Genomic DNA, 20,699 nt, shown 5'->3' on the forward strand with positions numbered 1-20,699 from the left:
CTCAAGCCAACTTAAAGTTTGTCTCGACGAACTTTTTAATCTAGTTTAATCTACAAATGTATTAAATGCACAAATATGAAGAAGATCTGCACTACACATCTTGTACTGTCAGTTTTTACTTGACTTGTTATCAATGTACTGTATTTGCATAATACAATGTGCAAAGTGTATACAAACTTATACACATTATTTGGCTTCAAAACAATGTTTGTGTTGTGATTCAGCCAGAGCTGCTTTATTTAGTTCATTACAACTCAGAATCTGAAATGTCACTTTTACTCTTATTTGCATGTTTGTACTGTAAGCTTTTAATAACAGAATGTGAATAAATGCAACATTTGAAATAAACTATTTCATTGTTATAAATGATCATTATTTAAGCAATATATATTTTCAGTGAAAAGATTGTGCTAGTATTTTTTTACATCATTATTATTCATATATTTAATATAGTATATAATATAGTTATTAATAAAATATAATTGTTAATCATTTTTTAATTAGATTTTTAATTAGATTTCTTTTTTTGTGGTCATTTTATTTAGTTAAAGTTTTAGTAATTTTGATTTTGTCTTTTTATATATATATATATATATATATATATATATATATTTTTTTTTTTTTTTTTTTTTTTTTTTTATGTATATTTGTCTATAGTTTCATACATTTTTATTTATACATTTATACAGTTTTAGTACTTTAACAAACTAAACAAAATGTTGCCTTGGCAAATATCTGATCAAAAATAAGTTTATTATTATTATTATATTTCAGTAAACACCTTCAACACGTCACACTGAACTACACACACACTTAAAGGTTTTGCTTAGTTAATTTCAATAATTAAATGACACAATCACATGGTTGATGGTCACATGATGTGTAAAACATCAAATATTTAATATTTATAAATTATTTTTGTATAGAGCTTTATATAGATTTTCTGTGATTATAATGTAAAAAGTTATAATGGACAATTTGACCATAAAATAAATGATTTTATTATTGTGAGAATAATTAAATTTTTCTTATATTTATGTCTTAAATTCTTAGAAACATTCAAACCCTGAAGGTTTTCACATTATTACTGTTTCATATTTTACACGGTGTGTGATTTAAGACTGTAAATATGAGAGACTTTAACAGTCACTTCTGGAACAAACTAGAAACACACTTTAAAAACATATTCACATTGTGTCAACTTCAACTTTTCTGGAGGATCTGAGAACTCGTAAAACTTTTCTGGATGCAAGTTTCAGGTATCAGAGTTTAGATTTTTCTGTTTATTTATATTTACAATAATACAACATTATCTAATCATTTTATTTTTCTGAACTAATATGTTAAGTAATTTTACCTCTCTGATCAGCTATTCTAAACAATCTAAATATAAGGTTCATTCCTGGGATTCGGTAATATTTCAACTTGGATTTATTTTTTTTATTTTTTTTACATATAAATCATTTTCTAAATAGCCCACATATTAACCCCCCCCCCCCCCCAAAAAAAATTTGTATTTTCTCACCTCTGGCATTTAAAATCTTTTATTAATATTAGTGTTTTTCAGATTATTCTCAACCCCGTAATGGACTTGTTTTAAAGAGGATTTTACACAAAACTTGCTTTAAAACAAACATCTAGGCTACTTACTGTTCATGTGTCCAACTACAAATTCATAAGTTCAACTACAGATGTAATATTTATGATTTTATTTTCAAATTTTTTTGAGACTGAAGATAAAAAGACAAATTGTATTTCCTTGTGTTTTAATTTTTGTAACAAATATTGTAAATTCAGATGTTTAACTAAATCCACAATTATATGTTGTTAGGCCTAAACATGCCAGGGGGTAATCAGCGAGAAATGCATTCATTAAAATTGAATTGTTTTAATTTGGACTCTGTGCTTGTGTTTTGAGCCAGTGACCATCGACCTGCATTATATGACTGACAGACAAGAACGGTTTGACCTAAAAATATAAAAATTGAAACTACTGCGGAAACAAAGACACCTACATCTTGGATGCCCTTGAGGTAAGCTAAAACATATCAAAAATTTATTTCAAAGTGAACTATCCCTTTAAAACTGGTCTGACCTGCTTATATTTTTTCTAACTGGTCAGACTTACTTTCCCAAAAAATCCATTGACTTTATCTGGGCAATGAAGGCCGTAATACTTAATGCTGTCCACTAGAGGGGGCGACAGGATAATAAGTCTTTTCTACTCTCTTTCCCTGTTTGCATCAGCTTAAATGACAAATAAATGCATGAATTTCATTCATAAATAGGCCATATCTGTGTATCCACTCTCTAGTTTATTTTAAGATATTGTTATTCACACTGGTTTTTGCATTTAATGTTTGTCCATCTGGAACTTTTATTTGTCATGAGCTCTATATTTTAAGATGTAGCCTACTAGAAAAAAAAAATGATTCAGCAACACAAACTCTATTTTTACTCGCCAATCTATTTTTACTCTATCTATCTATCTGACTGACTGAGCTTATTTTGAGAAAAATAGCAGATCACCTTTTTTAAACTGTTATTTAAAACGGTGGTCTGCTATATTTCACAAAGGAAGCCCATTTGTGCGGTCGGTGGCGTTATACGAGAAGGACATTTTGAATATGAGCCTATTGTAAAATTAATGGCTTAAAAATGCGGATTGATCATTACAGACTTATTCCAGACACCTCACGGTGCTGTTCGTATTGGAATTGTGTAATCACAGATTATGAATAGATGTTTTCAGAGGTGGACAAAGTAGGCTACACAACTTCCTTACTTGAGTGAAAGTACAGATAATACTGATCAAATATTACTCCGTTACAAGTAAAAGTTGTAAAGACTGATTTTTACTTAAGTAAAAGTACAGAAGTACTCGTTTTTAAAAGTACTTAAGTATCAAAAGTAAATGTCGATGCATTGTTTTATTATTGTTGCATTGTTGTGTGTAATACAGTACCTTATGCGTCTGAAACTATGCCTGCCTTCCTACCCTCATAACAGTATCAAATTTATTTCTAGAACACAGTTCCAGTCGTGGGATTGAATGTGAGATTTAATAAGTGCACTCAATAACGTCCACAATGGTTTCTTTCACACAAATGTCTGTTCCCTCAAATAGTGCCATATTTTTCAGTTTTTTGGCTTTTAGTATGAATATGTGATTTAATGAATATGAATATTTAATATGTTAGCCTTACTGTTATCTATAAGCTAGTGTGCACCAAAACAATGACACAATTCGCATTTAGAAGACCAAACCCAACGTTGAAAATGAAAATCAGTTTCAAGTACAGTAAAATCAAGCAAAGATTACAGATACACAAAAAGTGTACTTAATTACAGTACTCAAGTAAATGTACTTTGTTACTGTCCACCTCTGGATGTTTTACACAACAAGGATATATTCCCATTGGGTTGTTGGGTTTTCATGTTTAATGGGAACTTTAGACAAAATGATTTTTATACTGTACAAACTGTGTGATCCCCTAACTCTAATGTAACAGTTATGGGTAGGTCATCTATGGACATCTAATGTTACGGACATATTATCATGGTACAGTTCAGCCTATTATTGACTTTTATCCAAAGAGATATTTGAACTATTTGCACTGTATTTATCAATGGGAAATACATCATGCTAAACTAATCTGTCTGTCATATACTGTGGCTTACATTATTGGGGTCGCTTGCAGCAGCAACACGAATTACGTGACCAGCAACATATTTCTGCTTCAAATATTGTTAACAGTGAGAAAAAGTGCATTTGTCAGTGCCGTACTCGTACTGACTCTTATTCTGCCTGACAGAAAGAAAAGCTAGTAGCTTACTGAAGGCAGAGCGTTTTGACCAATCAGATGAAAGGGGCGTTTCAGCGCCGCCCACGTGTTCAAATGAAATATCGAACCCATAAACCGACTTGTAAACCACAAACGAAAAATGAAAAATCAAGCCAAAATCTCATTTTTCGTTTTTTAAACTAAACTAAAAAACGAATAAACGAGCTGGTTTTCATTTCTCGTTATTCCATTCCAAACAGGAAATGAAATGATCAAAAAGTACACGGACCATTATGATTTAAAAGTGTACTTGTTTTTCTATTGTTTAACTGTTTTGTTCTGGTGAAGATGTCAGTTTCTCATCATGTTTCTGTTACTGGTGAGTCTTCATGTTTAAAAGCAAGTCTTGTCCATTTAAATCACATCATTAATGTGTTTAATACTTTTGCAGTGACATTCAGGAGTGTTTTGTCTTTACCTGTATATTAATTCACACACAGCATAAAGATAATTTCTACAAAAACACATTTATTCTTAAAGTGTAATTTATATCTTTAACTTCATATTCAGTGCTTTATGATTTAAAAGCGTAGGCTTGTTCTTCTATTGGTGGTAGTTTAACTGTTTAGTTCTGGTGAAGATGTCAGTTTCTCATCATATCATCCACACATTTCAATGCATCTATTATTTATTAGTCCGTGTATCTTCAGATAATTAGTTTTCTCATTTTTGTCTTAAACAGAAAAACAAAGAAATCGTTCATTTATCACATATTCGATCCTTCTCATGAACATAAAGAAACTGCAAAAAAAAAATCTTCATATTTTTGTTTGTATTTTCATCAAACTTTGTTGTTATCCGCCAAATGGAAAAACAGTAAAACCAAACTGGATAAACACGTTGTATTTTTCCATCTCTACACGGCGGGAATAAAGCGCCTCTTTCTGCTGATTGGTCAAGCAAAGATCAAGCCGTGATGTCATCAGTTGTTACTAGTGTGAGTCACTGTGGGGGAATAAAAGTGTTATTTTAGTGTAAGATTAAAACTGTAAAATAATAACAATAAAACATTTTATTCTTCCCTTGTATCTTAATGTTTTGGGAAATGGCACAATTTACTGGAGTATCATAATATTCATGGTTGTATGATGTTCATGAAGTGAATGTTCACCGTGAATTTAGACATATCTCTCTACTCACAATCTATATGATATGTAAGAAAGCATTTTCAAAGCACTATTATGCATTTGTTTGACTAATGTTAATTGTTTCTTCTCCAGGTGTGTCAGGTGTTGATACACAAGAAGTGTCAGTGAAGGAGGAAGATTCAGTCCCTCTAAACACTGGTGTTCAAACAAACCAACAAGAACTGATTATATGGTTTTATAATGACATTCGTATCGCTCTAATCACTGGAGGTCAGCGTGAGATCTGTACAGATGTTCAGTGTAAAGAGAGATTCAGAGACAGACTGAAGCTGGATCATCAGACTGGATCTCTGAGCATCATGAACACCAGAAACACAGACTCTGGAGAATATACACTAGTGATCATCAACAGCAGAATCAGTGTAAAGATCTTCAGTTTTTCTGTTCATGGTGAGTTTTCATGTTTAAAAGCAAGTCTTGTACAAGTCTTGTGTTTAATACTTTTGCAGTGACATTCAGGAGTGTTTTCTCTTTTTCTTTTCCTATATTTATTTGAAACACAGCATCTACACCACCAGAGAAAAGTTTTGGATCAGTAAGATTTTTAATGTTTTTGAAAGTAATCTCTTCCGCTCACCAAGGCTGCATTTATTTGATCAAAACAAAACAAAACAAAAAACAGTAATATTGTGAAATATTATTGCAATGTAAAACAGCTATTTTTGTATGTGTTTTCTATGTGTTTTTGTTTCTATGTGTTATTAATTTCAAATAAACGCTGTTCTTTTGAACTTTCCATTCGTTAAAATAAAAATGTAAATCACTGTTTTCAACATTTATAATAATGAGAAATGTTTCTTGAGCATCAAATCATCATATCAGAATGATTTCTGAAGGATCATGTGACACTGAAGACTGGAGTAATGATGCTGAAAATTCAGCTTTGATCACAGGAATAAATTACACTTTGAAACATATTAAAATAGAAAACAGATATTTTAAACTGCCATAATAATATATATATATATATATATATATATATGTTTTTAACCAAATTAATGCAACCTTGGTGAGCAGAAGAGTCTTACTTCAAAATTATTAAAAATCTTACCAAAACTATGGACTGGTAGTGTAGAAAAACACATTTACTCTTAAACTGTAATTTATAGCTTTAACTTTAAATTCAGTGCTTTATGATTTAAAAATAAACTAGTTTTTCTATTGGTGGTAGTTTAACTGTTTTGTTCTGGTCAATATCATCTCTTATCACCTTTTATTATCATCAATTTAAATACATCTATTTATTTTTTAGTTCACCAAGAATCCAAAGTGCAGTGGGTTTAAAGTTAACAAAAAAATATGTTCATAAAATGTTTATATCAACCCAGTAAATGTTTTCATTGAGCTCTGTTTGACAAAAGAATTATTCACATGCAAAAAAAAGTTATTAACTAATGTTATTAAGATGAAAAATGAATGTATAAATAGTCAGTGTTTCTGTGCTGGTGTCTCCAGTTGATCTCACAGTTTACCAGTTAAGTCAACATCATACAACTGATGACCAAAGTAGACACGTGTAGAAATAAATATCAGACAAAAATACTTTTGAATTATCAGTCACTTTGTAAATAACAATGACTGTCTGTCTTTAGCTCTTCCAGGTCCAGATCCAGGTCCAGGTCTGACTCTATTCTGGATAGAAATATATGCAGCTGTTGCTGTTGCTGTTCTTCTTCTGATTGTTGCTGTGATTTACTGTTACAAGCGCAGAGCAAGAAGGAACGGTGAGTGTAACATACAAATGATTTAATAAGATGGAAATATGAGATTTAATATGAGATGAGATCCTTAAAAGATGTGAGAATTTTCATTTTTTTACTCTAACTAAAGTATAAATAGTCTTTAAATAGTGTTTTAGCTGCTAGTTCTTCAAAAACACACAAGATGGAGCCATTGACCAGTTAAATCATCATCATACAACTGATGACCAAAGTAGACACACACGTGTAGAAATAGATATCAGACAAAAATATTGTTGAAGTTCATTTATAAGTTACTTTGACAACAAACAATGACTGTCTGTCTTTAACTCTTCCAGATCCAGATCCAGATCCAGATCCAGATCCATTCCGGCGAGGAATATATGCAGCCGTTACTGTTATTTTTCAGATTGTTGCTTTTCCTGTTCATCTTCTGATTGTTGCTGTGATTTACTGTTACAAGTGCAGATCAAAAAGAAACGGTGAGTGTAACATACAAATGATTTAATAAGATGGAAATATGAGATTTAAAAACATCTTTAAAAGATGTGAGAATTATCAATATTTTACTCTAACCAAAGTAAAGTGTTTAATAGAGTTTGTTGTTTTTCCTCCAGAAGCGAACAGGACGGAGCGCGATAATCAGGTGAGAAACTACATCAACTGAATCTGTCTGACTGCAAAACAGATTCACATCTGTGCGCTGATTAAATGTTTGTGTGTGATTTACATTTTATATTATTATATACTTAGAGTAATTTATTTAAATAATATTTCAAGCATTTAAATGTGCAGGTTGTTTAGGAAACATGAATTATTATTATAAATGTGAAGAGAAACATCCTACATTTTAAGATATTTAGTTATTTTTTGCAATTCCAAGCCTTTGTGTAACTCAAACATCAATCCGGTTTATTTCTTTTTCTTTCTGTTTATCTGTGTTTTTTTTATATACAGGAAAGTGGAGCTGAAGACTCGTCCCCTGATCAGAGAGACGCTTTTCTGATGAAGAATCTCAGAGACTCGAACCTTAATCAGACTGAGGCTGAGGCGGCCAATGAGACGCCCACATAACACTATTGTTTTGATACTTTCATTAAAAGAACTTGAAGAGAAGAAACTCACATCGCTCACAGAGAAAGAGTGTCACGATACCAAGATTTCTTTAGTTGGCACCAATACTAGAGACATTTCACCTTGACACCAATTTTAACTAATTCAAAATAGTTCATTTATTAGTTATTTAAATAAGTAGCCTAAATATATTTTAAAATATGCAAACATTGCTTCAGAAAAGGCAAACGGTTAATTAGTAAGAAACAAAGGACAACATTACCTCCAATAGTACAAAGAGCGCTTGAGGATTTTCAGGGTATTTAAATGTTTATTAAAGCTGCTAAATTGATTTGGACAGAAACGGTCAGGACGTGATTTCATCTGTAAAGACCCCCTGAAATCATAATTGAGGTTTTTAGCTTTCAGTATGAATATGTTAGCCTTAAGTTTATGAATAAGTTAATGCGCTCCGGAAGAATGGCAAAATTTGCATTTAGGAGATATAAGCTTTCAAAACTTACAGTCTCTCACTTCTGCTAAAATCGATCACGGATTTTTATGACATCACCGCAGACTTTAGCTTCTCATCATATCTTCTGTCCAATCAAACGCTCTCTAGAATCTAAAGCTCCGCCCCCATGTTATAAACACCACCTGGCCAAAGCCACCGTTGACACGTCAGGGAGCAGTATGTGTTGGAGATGTGTGTTCGCTTACTCAAACGATTGAGTTTTATTTAGTTTTTATTCTGTTTTTCAACTGAACGGTAATTAAGAATGAAATGGCTACAGTTTAGAGCTCCTGTTTCTTAGTGGAAGTTACGTCAACTCATCAAACAAACCTGTGCGTTCCAAGGCCCTTCAGTGGGACTTTAATAACGGCAGAATTTACACTGCAAGACCTGGATGTTTTTATTATTATTTTTTTTTCTGCTTATGTTTATATTCATTTATAACTGGTAATGTTATACTTACAATTTTAGCATTGGCATCTTGATAACACTACAGAGGAACATCTGAAGAAATCACCAGTATGACGTTATTTCTAACATTAATGTTACACTAAACTGGTGTTTTCAGCAGAAAATGTTTAAGTTCATGAAGCACTTTGTTTGTGGTGTCGTATCTTTGTGGTTAAAGTGTAAAAGATTCAAATCCTGCAAGGGTTGATCCATGAAATATCACCATTGTGTCCTTGACCAAACTCTGAATCTCAGGAACTGAACCTGTTAAACTGCACTGAAAGACGCTGGAGAAAAGCAACAAAATGCCTAATATGAGTTTATGTAATGTATTTTTTTGCATGAGCCTTCTACTGGTATTGAGCATATTTCACAGATATGTGTACTGGTTAAACAACAATATGCATTTTGTATCATAAAGCACGTTTTTGTCTTTGTTAAATGTGCAAAAGGTTAATTGCTTTTATTTTTTTTTAACAAATGTCTTGAAACATGTTTTATGAAGCATTTGAGATGGCATGCTAATCTTTTTTTTTATTTTAATTTAAATTTTTTACTGTTAACGTTAATTATTCATTATTCATATCATCTCTTCATTATAAATGTTTTCTCCATTTCATGTCTCTTTTAGTTCTATTCTTAAAGAAGGTTTTGCTGTGATTGTCCACTGTTGATATGTAATTATTTATGTATTTATGCCGGCAGGATTTAGAAGTGTTCATCATCGTTTCTGTTGTTATAAATGTTTTCAGAAAAGTCATTTCAGTGTCATAGCTAAAGTATAATATGCCAAACTCTTCACAAAAGCCTGAACCGTAGATGAATACAGACCTTTCTTTTTCTTTTCTTTTTTTTTTTTTTTAACTTTGCATCCGTCAAGGAAAACGTGCTTTGAAGCACAGATAAACTATATTATTTTCTGGAAAATAGTAAAGAAATCTAAATATATGTGTATGTTCATAAGTGCAATTAAAACAGATCTGATTCACTTATAACGGCTGAAGTCTTTTATTATAATCTTTTGGATATTTAAAAATTAATTTTATGATGCTGTTATGCAAAATTTAGGCAGTACGTTTGTAAAAATAGTAATGATTTGGCTGTGAACTTCAGAAAATCTTGCAGTGGGTCAAAAATAATATTTTGATGAACATTTTATTTTAATAATAATTAAAAAATGTTAATTAGCAGTATCTATTAGACAAAGAAGAATGAGCTTAATGGTAATTTAATAACATTTATAACTTACGGTTTACAAGGTTAAAGCTGCAGTCCGAAACTTTTTTGTGTTCAAAATGTATATAATGATATATAATATAATCGAGTACATCATGAATGCATTTCCCAAACTGTGTTTTTGAGACTGTTTTTTAAGAAGAAAAAACTCAGGAATGGTGTTGACTCATGAATTTGCACATGATTTGTCTTAAATCATATCAAAAGCACCACATAGACATATAAACAACATTAAAAGCTTGATTTCTACCACAGGTCTTTAACTCTTTCCTCGCCATTGACGCTCAGACTGGCTCCACTGTCTCTCATAGACAGACATGATAGAAAACATGTTCGTATTTGGTGTAGGAAGGAGCTTGTCATTAAAAGAAACTGTTTAACTTTATTAAGTATCAAATCAAGATCTCTGTTTTGTGAGTGAATCTTTAGAACTGGTTCTTTTAAATCAACTGGTTCACAATAAATAACATTCATTTGTGAATTCGACTGATCTAGAAGATTAAACTTGCAGTATCTAACAACAACTCAGTGATTTTTGATAGTAGAAGCCTAATTCCTTCCGATGGATTTGGTAATACTCGAGTCATTACTAATGGGTTACCATGATCTTCACTTTAGAATTAATTATATATTATACATTATTCATGTTAATTATGAACCTGTATATAGTAGTTCTTAGTAGTCCCTTGGGAGGAATGTAAAAAAAATTGTTATTGATTAGATAATAGTGAACTACCTCATTCAACTGAGCGATATTACTTACTTACTAATTCATTAATTATTAATAGTAAAATTCATTATAAGTAAATTTGTTATAAGTGTTAAATTACTCATTTGTTCCTGTGTAGTTATTCATTAATGACGGAACAGTCTTATAAAGTGTTACTGTTGATTTCACTGTTAGCTGAAGTCAGACTGTGATGTTCATAAATAGCAGGAGAGGAAGAATATTATCAAACTATATTCATAAATGATCACTCTGTCTTTGTCCAGCCAACAGATCAAACCGTTTCTAAGGAGATCAAACCACAGCCGGTTTCATTCTGACTCAGAAGAAGAGGAACCATTACACTATATTTTACCATGAAGAAAATGTATACAATATTCCAATATCCAACTTTATCAGTATTAGATGACAAAAATAAATTATGTTTTCTATGAACAAGAACATTTAAAGTCTTAATAAGAAAATAATGTAACTATAAAGTTTCTGTGTGTGTGTGTGTGTGTGTGTGTGTGTGTGTGTGTGTGTGTGTGTGTGTGTGTGTGTGAGAGAGAGAGAGAGAGAGAGAGAGAGAGAGAGAGAGAGAGAGAGAGAGAGAGAGAGAGAGAGAGAGAGAGAGAGAGAGAGAGAGAGAGAGAGAGAGAGAGAGAGAGAGAGAGAGAGAGAGAGAGAGAGAGAGTGTGTGTGTGTGTGTGTGTGTGTAAGCTAGGAGGGTCAAACTCTGTCGAGGAAGGATTCACACATCAGATGAACAGCTTGATTGTTTTTGCCGGATGATTTTATTAGATCATCTGAAGAAAATGTTTCAGACGCTTGTTTTGTTCAGTTTGTGTTGGCGGCGTCTGACTGGTAAGTGTCTGGAACAAGCTAAGATGATTTGCAGTTTTTCACAGGTAAATCAAGTCAGTATTATTATTGAGAGATCTGCTGTCTCATAATGAATTTGCATTTCTCTTCACATTTTGTATCAGTTCACATTAAATATTATAAAACTGAACGTTAGGCTTTGTAAACCAACAGAAGACTTAATCAGTTCTTGTTCATGTTCTTCAGGTGTGTTTGCTGTTGAAACAAATGAAACACAGTCAGTGTCAGTCATGGAGGGAGAATCTGTGCTTCTACACACTGATGTTACTGAAATACACACACATGATGACATACTGTGGAAGTTTGGAGCAGAAGAGTCTCTGATAGCTAAAATAAACAGAGATTCTGGAATCTTCTCCACATATGATGATGTTCCTGATGGGAGATTCAGAGACAGACTGAAGCTGGATCATCAAACTGGATCTCTGACCATCACAAACATCAGAACTGAACATGCTGGACTCTATGAAGTAAAGATAATCGCATCTGAACTGTCATCAAAAACATTCAATGTGTCTGTCTATGGTGAGTACAGATCATTTTAAGTTCTTCACATTTATTGGCAGAAGTGGCTCTATCCATACATTAAGGTGAGACAGATTCTGTGTCGTAGCGCTAGTTTATGATTGGCCGCTAGTTTTAGATAATCGCTGAACATGCAGACACACTTTAGTAGATGTCTAGTGTATTTGCGTAATTCAGCCTGAGGGAGACGCTCTAATGCTGATTGACAGGCTCTAAATACACAGTAGAATAGATTGTTCAGAATTACCTTGATTTATTACGGGGCCTTGAATGCTTGAATCTGATTGGTTGATGAACGTTCTGAGGCTTCAATTATTTAAGGAAACAGCTAAAGTAGTTCCAGGCAGATTTTGACCGCATTACAGTTCCGTATCACTTCACCAAATGATTTCAGTTCTTTCAAAGGTCCTTACAGCTTACAACAACAAAAGAACCAAAACCCACAGTGACAAAGAACAAGCAAATAAATATAGTAAACAATAGGACAAAAACGGTTACGCATAATTTTACTATGTCTGGAAAACACAAATACTTTAGAATAATGAATAAGCAACAGAGGCTTGGGATTAGACGCGTAAGAAATTAGTCCTACACACAAGAGTGTTTTAAGGACAGCACGTGCTACACAGCAGAACCCTGACAACATTCACATTAAACTAAAGGATTTATATGTTCACTCATTTGGAACGATACTCCACACATCCCTCTGCCAACGGATGTGTTTACAGTCTGACTTACTAGTTGCTGAACTGATGCTTGAGGTCTGTCCAAATACACACACTTGCTGTCTTGGCCAATTGACAGTGGGTGTACAGCAAAGCGCAGTACACTTAACACACACTAAATCCACACTCTCTAAGGCCCTGTCACAAACAGCACACTACATGTGTTCTTGTGGACTTACAATGGTCATCTGGTGCGCATGTCCATTAAGCCCACAAGACCGTAGAGTGTCCCATTTGTCAGTTTAGTTTTCAGAAGGGTGCTCGCGAGCCGATATACACACTCGATGCACACGTTTGTCGAGCCGCACAGAAGTGAGCTCCACAGCAGACTTCTACCCGACAGTCAAAGCGGCGTTACATCATGAAGTGTGGTTTACACTTAACACCACCTGGCCAAAGCCACCATTGACACATCAGGGAGAGTGGTTGTGGTGAAGTTAAATTTGCTTGAGTTTGTTTCTGGAGGAGCGAGGAGGATTTTTCTTGAAACCCTCCCAAACAACATGTGGGGATGTAGGTTTTTTTTTTTTTTTTTACCCCCAAGACTCAACTAATCTCTGCAATTCTCCATCTGTGATCCTTGAAGAGTCTTTGGCCACTCAAACTTTCATCCTCACCGTACATTAAGATAATATAGACACACGTCCTCTTCTTGGCAGATTCGTAACATCTTTAGTTGATTGGAACTTCTTAATTATTGCCCTGATGGTCAAAATGGGGATTTTCAATTCTTTAGCTATTTTCTTACAGCCACTTTCTATTTTGTGAAGCTCAACAATCTTTTGCTGCACATCAGAACTATATTCTGTGGTTTTACTCATTGTGATGGATGATTCAGGGAATTTGGCCTTTGTGTTTCCTCATATTTAAACTCCTGTGAAACAAGAAGTCATAGCTGGACAATTTCATGTTCCTAGTCACCCTGGTGTGCTAAAAAAGGTAATATTAATGGGAATATACTTCAGAGATATTTTACTCGTAAAAAATTCTAGGGGTGCCAATAATTATGGCCAACGTGTTTTGGAGAAAAACATTTATTTCATAATGTGATTTCCCCCCACTTTCAATTATTTTACTTCAATGAAAGGTTAGAATTTTTTTTAAAAATTTAAAAATTAAAAGGATAAACGATGCAGATTTATTTTTTTACAGCCAGTTTTGATCATATTTACCAGGGGTGCCATTAATTCTGGCCATGACTGTAAGTCCCAAATAACTTGCTTGTAGGATTCGGCCTTCCTTGTAATTAGGCATTAGAAGGATGAAAACCCCTCGATAGGCCACTTAAAAGATACAATGACTAGGCCCTAACTGTTGCATTGTGTTCCTCCTGCCATTAGTGATGGGAGAAATTAATCTTTTTTTAAAGCTTCGAATCAATTGAACCAAATGTTTCGCAAATTGATTCAATGTTTTGAAGTGTCCAAAACACCACATGCTGGCGGACCCGGTCAGAACAGTGGTGCAACAAAATAATCAGGCTAAACACGGATAAAAACAGCTTTTACAACCCATTGCAAATGCTTTATTGAAAGTAAAACCTATCAAATGCAGTTAACTAATCATCGAATACCGTTAAATATTAAGTGTCTAATGTGTTCTTTCATCAATTTTTGTTTTGTTTGTTTCATGGATTGCTCAGCTAAACAGGACAATAAGAGACCTTTAACTACTATTATTCCTTTTAATTATACTAATGTCTCATTGAACCTGTACAAATGTATAAAACTGATCAGAGATCATGTAAAACCATAGACATTTGTTCAATCTCAGTGAACCCAGGGTGCTTCTCAATATCCCTCCTCATCTCCTCGCTCCTCCATCCTACAGGACTGCCAACTTTTGAGTTTAGATTGGAGTGAGAATGCTATAGAGCACTGTCAGCTGGTATTATTATTATTATTATTGGTTAAAAATTACAACTCAATTAAATATAATTTTTTTATTATAATAACAACGTTATAGTATTTTTACATACATGAATTTGAGTAATTTGAGGAGTGTTTCAGAGAAGATATGGAAAAGAGATTAAAGGTTAGAAGAGATTTGATTTCAGAATAACATTTTTGTAATATTGGAAAAATTTATTAAATGTAGTTCAATCAAAGTAACCGTGGAGCAGCATGACGGTTTCACAGGTCCTTAACACAGATATAGGGCACTAAGCTTGAGCAGGATATATCAATCCAGCAACGGTTAGCTGTAAGGTGGAATAATGAAATCAGTTATTCTGATCATTACTGTGTTGTTAGAATCAAAATAAAATAGATCATTCAACGAAAAGCACTTTGTGAAATCCAAATGAGTCATTTCATGTTACTGTATGATGTGAAATTGGATTGTAAATTATAACTGAAAGTATTAAAAAAATCAGACTGTATTCTTACAGGTAATCTGCAAACAGTTCTCGGGAGGGTGGTAATTGTTAGGTTCTGTAGCGCACCAGTGGGTATACAAAAACACAGTTCCGTCACTCCATAACCAGTGTCCTTCCTAAAGAGTGAATAGAGTGAGTACAAAGAGTGCACTACTGTTGTCAGACTTCAGGAAGAAGCGAATTAAGTTCAGATTTGAAGTCAAACTATCTTCATTAGAAACTTTGCCTTTACTGTTCAAAGCAGAATTTTTTGTTTAAAGGGATACTTCACCTCTGGAAAGATGAATGTGTATTTAAAATAGGTCATTTATGTAGAAGAAATGTGAAATTATTTTTGAATTTGGAGCTTTCTAGACTGAGAAAAGCCAGAAAATGTATTTTTGGCTTATGTGGATGAAAGACAACAACTCCCAGAATGCACTTGCTTCGCTGCCCTAGGAGGCCACTCCCAAGCCGCGCCTACCAGTTAGAGAGCGCAGTTGAAAACAACAAGGCTACTAGTGAGACTCTGACGCATATGAATCACTCATCCGTCCATAAGGCTAGCTACCACCGGAGCTTGAAATTCATTTCACACAAAATGTCTAACGTTAGTTAGTTGGCGAACTCATTAATGAATTACTCCTCATTTGTATTTCTTTCGAAGTGGTGAATTATTGCATGGTTACGTTACCGGGATGTTCAGTCAGATGCGGTGCGAAACTAGGATGGTTCACAACACAAACGTCCGTGTCCTCGTCTGATTCAGAGATTTCGTCCAGGAGAAATTGGCATCGTTTAAATGCTTTGCAGCAGACGGACTCTATCTCTGTGTTCGTAGCGGTTCGTAGTTGCATAGTGAGATCACCGGCGCCACCAGTCCGCCCCCAGCTCGAGCCAGTCTGGGCTTCTCGTCCGCGACAGGCAGGTCTTCTGCCTCGGCTGCTCTTCGCTATGCGGCTTGTAAAGGTAGCCACAAACACCTGATTCGAGCATCAGACTTCCGAAATCCTCTTCTTCTACATCATATTGAGTAACGTTACCCTCCGCTATTGTCATATCTTCACAGCTTGCTCCACAGTGCCTGTTAGCTTAGCTTCCAAACAAGATGGAGGATATTGCTTTTAGTTTCAGAAAGTGAAGTCCCACCCACTGATCTGTAATAGGCCTGTAGCGTGAGCGGGTCCCGCCCCCTGGAATAATGAGGAGCTAGTGTTTGTAGTCTCTACACTTTTCAATGAAATGTGACTTCCTGCTTATTATGACGCAAAATGATGATTTTTACGTCATAATAAGCAGGAAGTAAAACACTTAAATCCTTATTTCTCCCATCTCAGGGAAAAATTAATGAAAAATCCACGTTTATTATAATATATGACTGGGTTTCTAACAATACAAAGCTTAATGCAAATGGGTGAAGTGTCCCTTTAAGCAAACAAATAGGTCTCTTTAGGACACACAATTGAACTTACTTGTACAGCATCATGAGCACCAACCCAAGTATTTGTGGAAGAAGAAGGCAACAGACTCAGCAGGAAATCATTTTCCAGTGTAGTATGCAAAGATGCGAGATTCGCACCAAGACTTTGACAGTTTCTCTAAAGAGACAGATTTTTTTTATTGTCAAAACAATATATATATATATATTTTTTTTTAACATAAAGCAAAAGTGACAACATTTTAAACATTTGCAAACAAAGTCTGCTCTGATTGATTATTTGCTCAGTACCAGTTTTTCCCCCAGTACAGTAAAACTGCACAATTTAGAGTGGCCTTTTATTAGGCACACCTGTGCAATAATCATGCTGTCTAATCAGCATCTTGATATGCCACACCTGTGAGGTGGATGGATCAGCAAAGTAGAAGTGTTCACTTGTGAACAATATTTGAGAGAAATAGGCCTTTTGTGTAGATAGACAAATTCTTAGATCTTTGAATTCAGCTCATGAAAAATGGGGGCAAAAACAAAAGTGTTGCATTTATAATTTTGTTCAGTGTAATTTACTTTGTTTTATTTTTTGCCTGACCTAACATTTTCATGTAGAAATTACATTTGTTTGTTTTTTTTGTTTTCTGTAGCATTTACTTCACCACAGAATCATTTTTATCAGTTCAAATGAATCATTTGACATTGCACTTATTGTGTACATACATGTCTTTACATCTGTCTTTTAGATGTAGTTAAAGACACCTCATATAAAGTGTGACCAAATCATCTTGTTGTAACACATTACCTCTGCTGTGATCCAGTTAGCCGGATGAGAAACGTACTTGTAACATCGGAGTCCAAATTTTATCCATCCAGCGGGGCATCTACTGTCTAAATCAACTGTGTCCAGTCCATTAACATTTCTTGTAACATTCACTGGAAATAATGTTTACATTTTTATTTATGTAGCTTATTTTATGTTTTTGTGATTATGTGCTGAAAATATGTGTACTTTATACACTGTAAACCCCTTATTAATCATGCATATATTAGTCAATGGAATATTGTACATTTCCAAAATGTTTTTAAATAGCAAGGGGTTTTTCAAATAAATGTCTTGGTTACCTTCTGTATTCCCCATAGAGAAGATGATGAAAAGAAGCAGACAACTTTTCAGCATTGCCATGATGAACCTGAAATTAATAAGCAGGAAAAGTTAAATGTCTGCATGCACTCATATGCTGCACACTGCGATTCTCAACGCATTTAAACACAAAGCACAAAAATACTTCAGGAAGAACATTTATTCAGAACTCACTTTGGTTGTTAAATTGTTGAGAATCTCAGAGGAAGATTTGGTGAAGAGCCAGAGCCTGTGTAACACCATAACATTCTCATATCTATTGAATGAAGATGGGTCATATTTATACACATAATATCAGGCAATAACATCTGGGTGTCCTGGACAAAGATCAAACTTTATCATTTCTGGCATTTTAGTTATAGATTTATAGTAACAATTAAGAGAGGTCAAATGTTCGTGCGTGTCTTGAGTTCCTGTTTGCGTGCGAGACCAGTGTTCAAGGTCTAGTTCTTCACTGAAAAAAAAAAAAAATATATATATATATATATATATATATATATATATATATATACTTAAGTTTTTGCACTCATATTTTTTAAGCAAATGTCACATGTATGGAATTAACTAAGTTAGGTCAAATTAACAAAGAGCATAAGTAAATTTACCTTGGCCAGTTAGAGTTGGAGTAATTTCTGCTTACTCATTTGAAGTTTACTTTGCAATACTCTGTTTCAAGTACATTTCACTCACTCTTTGTTTGTAAATTTTACTCAAACAATATAGCACTGAAATAAGCCATGCTTTTAAAGCACATGGTTTACTTTAAAACATGTAAGTAAAAAAAACAATATATTGTGTTATACTATGTGAGACTACATATCTACACAATATAATGAGGTACGCAACTAAAACACAGACTCCAATTCTTTGTACACCACACACAACAATGACAGTGACAGTGAAAATGACCCATTTATCAGTAGTTTTTGAGTAAATGGGTCATTTGTCCACCCAAGAGGACGTTTGACCAACATGTAACGCATCCAATCACAGTTCCTTTTGTCCCACATCATGTTCAGGGGCGTCACTTTGAGGAAATCCATTCTATATGTCATAAAACCACAAGTTACATAACAATGATTATGATAGATAGATAGATGGCCTAGATAAATGACCTAGATCAGGGTTTCTCAAACTTGGTCCTGGAGGGCCACAGTCCTGCACAGTTTTGTTCCAACCCTGATCAAACACACCTGAGAAAACTAATCAATGTCTTCAGGATCACTAGAAACTCACAGCTAGGTGTGTTTGATCAGGGTTGGAGCTAAACTGTGCAGGACAGTGGCCCTCCAGGACCGAGTTTGAGAAACCCTGACCTAGATAGATAGATAGATAGATATCTTAATAACTATTCTACTGGACAGTGACTTTAAACTACAGTATATTATATAGGCATATTTACTAATGGATTAGCTTTACGATCTCTTTATGAACTTTTTGAAGTGTCAAAGTGGTAGTTGCGTAGCTGTCAATGGAGAGACAGTAATACTGTTTTGTTAAAGTGCATGAATTAATTTCCCTTTCTAAGTTATTTGTATTTAAGTCACAAATAACCTGCTTGTAGAATTCGGCCTTCCTTGTATTAGGCATTAGAAGGATGAAAACCCCTCGATAGGCCACTTAACAGATACAATGACTAGGCCCTACCTGGTTGCATTGTGTTTCTCCTGCCATTAGTGATGGGAGAAATTAATCTTTTCAAAGCTTCGAATCAATTGAACCAAAACAAGGAGTGAGGATCCAGGAGTGAGGAGTGAGAATGGAGGAGTGAGGAGTGAGGATTGATGAGTGAGGACTAAGAAGTGAGGGCTGAGGAGTGAGGGCTGAGGAGTGAGGATCGAGGAATGAGGAGTGAGGAGTGAGGAGTGAGAATCGAGGAATGAGGATCGAGGAGTGAGAATCGAGGAGTGATGATCGAGGAGTGATGATCGAGGAGTGATGATCGAGGAGTGATGATCGAGGAGTGAGGATCGAGGAATGAGGATCGAGGAATGAGAATCGAGGAGTGATGATCGAGGAGTGAGGACTGAGGAGTGAGGACTGAGAGGTGAGGGCTGAGGAGTGAGGATCGAGGAGTGAGGATCGAGGAATGAGGATCGAGGAGTGAGGATCGAGGTGTGAGGATCGAGGAGTGAGGAGTGAGGATCAAGGAGTGAGGACTGAGGAGTGAGAATCGAGGAGTGAGAATCGAGGAGTGAGAATCAAGGAGTGAGGAACGAGGAGTGAGGAACGAGGAGTGAGGAGGCTTCCTGGGGAGTTATGAGCGAGGATACACAGGTGTATCCTTTGCGAATGTGTTTTATCGACTAAACGTGGCACTCGTATAAATTCTCCTCCCCCTTCACATTGGTCACAATCATTTTAATTTATACTTTACTTTTGTAGTTTATATAAACCACACATCTCACATATTTCAACAGGGTATCTTGCCTTATTATTATTTGTAGAAAGTGTTCCCCTTTGGCACATGGACTCTCCCAGTCACCCCTGTCATTCAGTGAGAAATGGACTATTCCAAACTTTCCACCGGAGTTCGCGAAGTGACTGAGAAGAAAGTTGACGGATGGTAACGGGAAAAGGAGATCGGCTGAATATAGTTTGTAGAGTGGAATATGGTGTATTAGCCGGATAAGTTTTATCGATTGTGCATCACACTGTAAGTAATTACATAACTAGATGTACCGCATGGCGGTACAAAATATGACCGCCGCTCAGGCCTGCACTGGCTTTCCACAAAAATAAATGACGTGGAACAATTTGGCTGTATTGCGTGTTTATGTATATAAGTTGCATATTTTAAAAGACTGTCTGGAGTATTCCTGTGGATCATGGATAATTTAGAGTTTTGTAATTATTTGCTATTACTATTTAAGTTTTATATCAAAAGTCATTCAGGGCTCTACTATTGAGGTATTTTTGGTGCAAAACTACTGAACGCCTGTGACAGTGAAATCTGTAGTTGTAGAGAATAGCCACACATGTG

General features: G+C 34.6%; 2 protein-coding genes and 1 long non-coding RNA gene across 6 annotated transcripts in view; 1 reads left to right on the forward strand and 2 right to left on the reverse strand.

Annotated features, from left to right (window-relative positions):
• The window catches only part of LOC309476057 (pregnancy-specific glycoprotein 22-like), a 29,143-nt gene extending 18,015 nt beyond the window's left edge, over window positions 1-11,128 (forward strand). Inside the window, exons 4-7 of one of the 4 annotated variants that reach the window (XM_082139196.1) lie at window positions 5,066-5,383; window positions 6,586-6,717; window positions 7,311-7,339; window positions 10,940-11,128. In XM_082139196.1, coding sequence (XP_081995322.1) covers window positions 5,066-5,383; window positions 6,586-6,717; window positions 7,311-7,339; window positions 10,940-10,993 — 533 coding nt within the window. In that variant the 3' untranslated portion in view covers window positions 10,994-11,128. Of the gene's footprint in view, window positions 1-5,065; window positions 5,384-6,585; window positions 6,718-7,310; window positions 7,340-7,650; window positions 7,799-10,939 lie in introns of those variants that run through there. The other 3 variants (XM_082139197.1, XM_082139194.1, XM_082139195.1) reach the window with 3 other exon arrangements.
• LOC309476063 (uncharacterized protein) overlaps window positions 1-20,699 on the reverse strand; it is a 204,092-nt gene that overhangs the window by 139,941 nt on the left and 43,452 nt on the right. The window lies entirely within an intron of this gene.
• LOC309476431 lies at window positions 14,733-17,974 on the reverse strand. The gene is made up of 5 exons (XR_014198141.1): window positions 17,891-17,974; window positions 17,698-17,765; window positions 17,378-17,508; window positions 16,616-16,741; window positions 14,733-15,280 (listed from the first exon to the last, which is right to left on the reverse strand). It is a non-coding gene; the product is annotated as an uncharacterized lncRNA (long non-coding RNA).

Source organism: Leuciscus leuciscus (assembly GCF_965113295.1).
Source record: "Leuciscus leuciscus genome assembly, chromosome: 15".
Taxonomy (NCBI): Eukaryota; Metazoa; Chordata; class Actinopteri; order Cypriniformes; family Leuciscidae; genus Leuciscus; species Leuciscus leuciscus.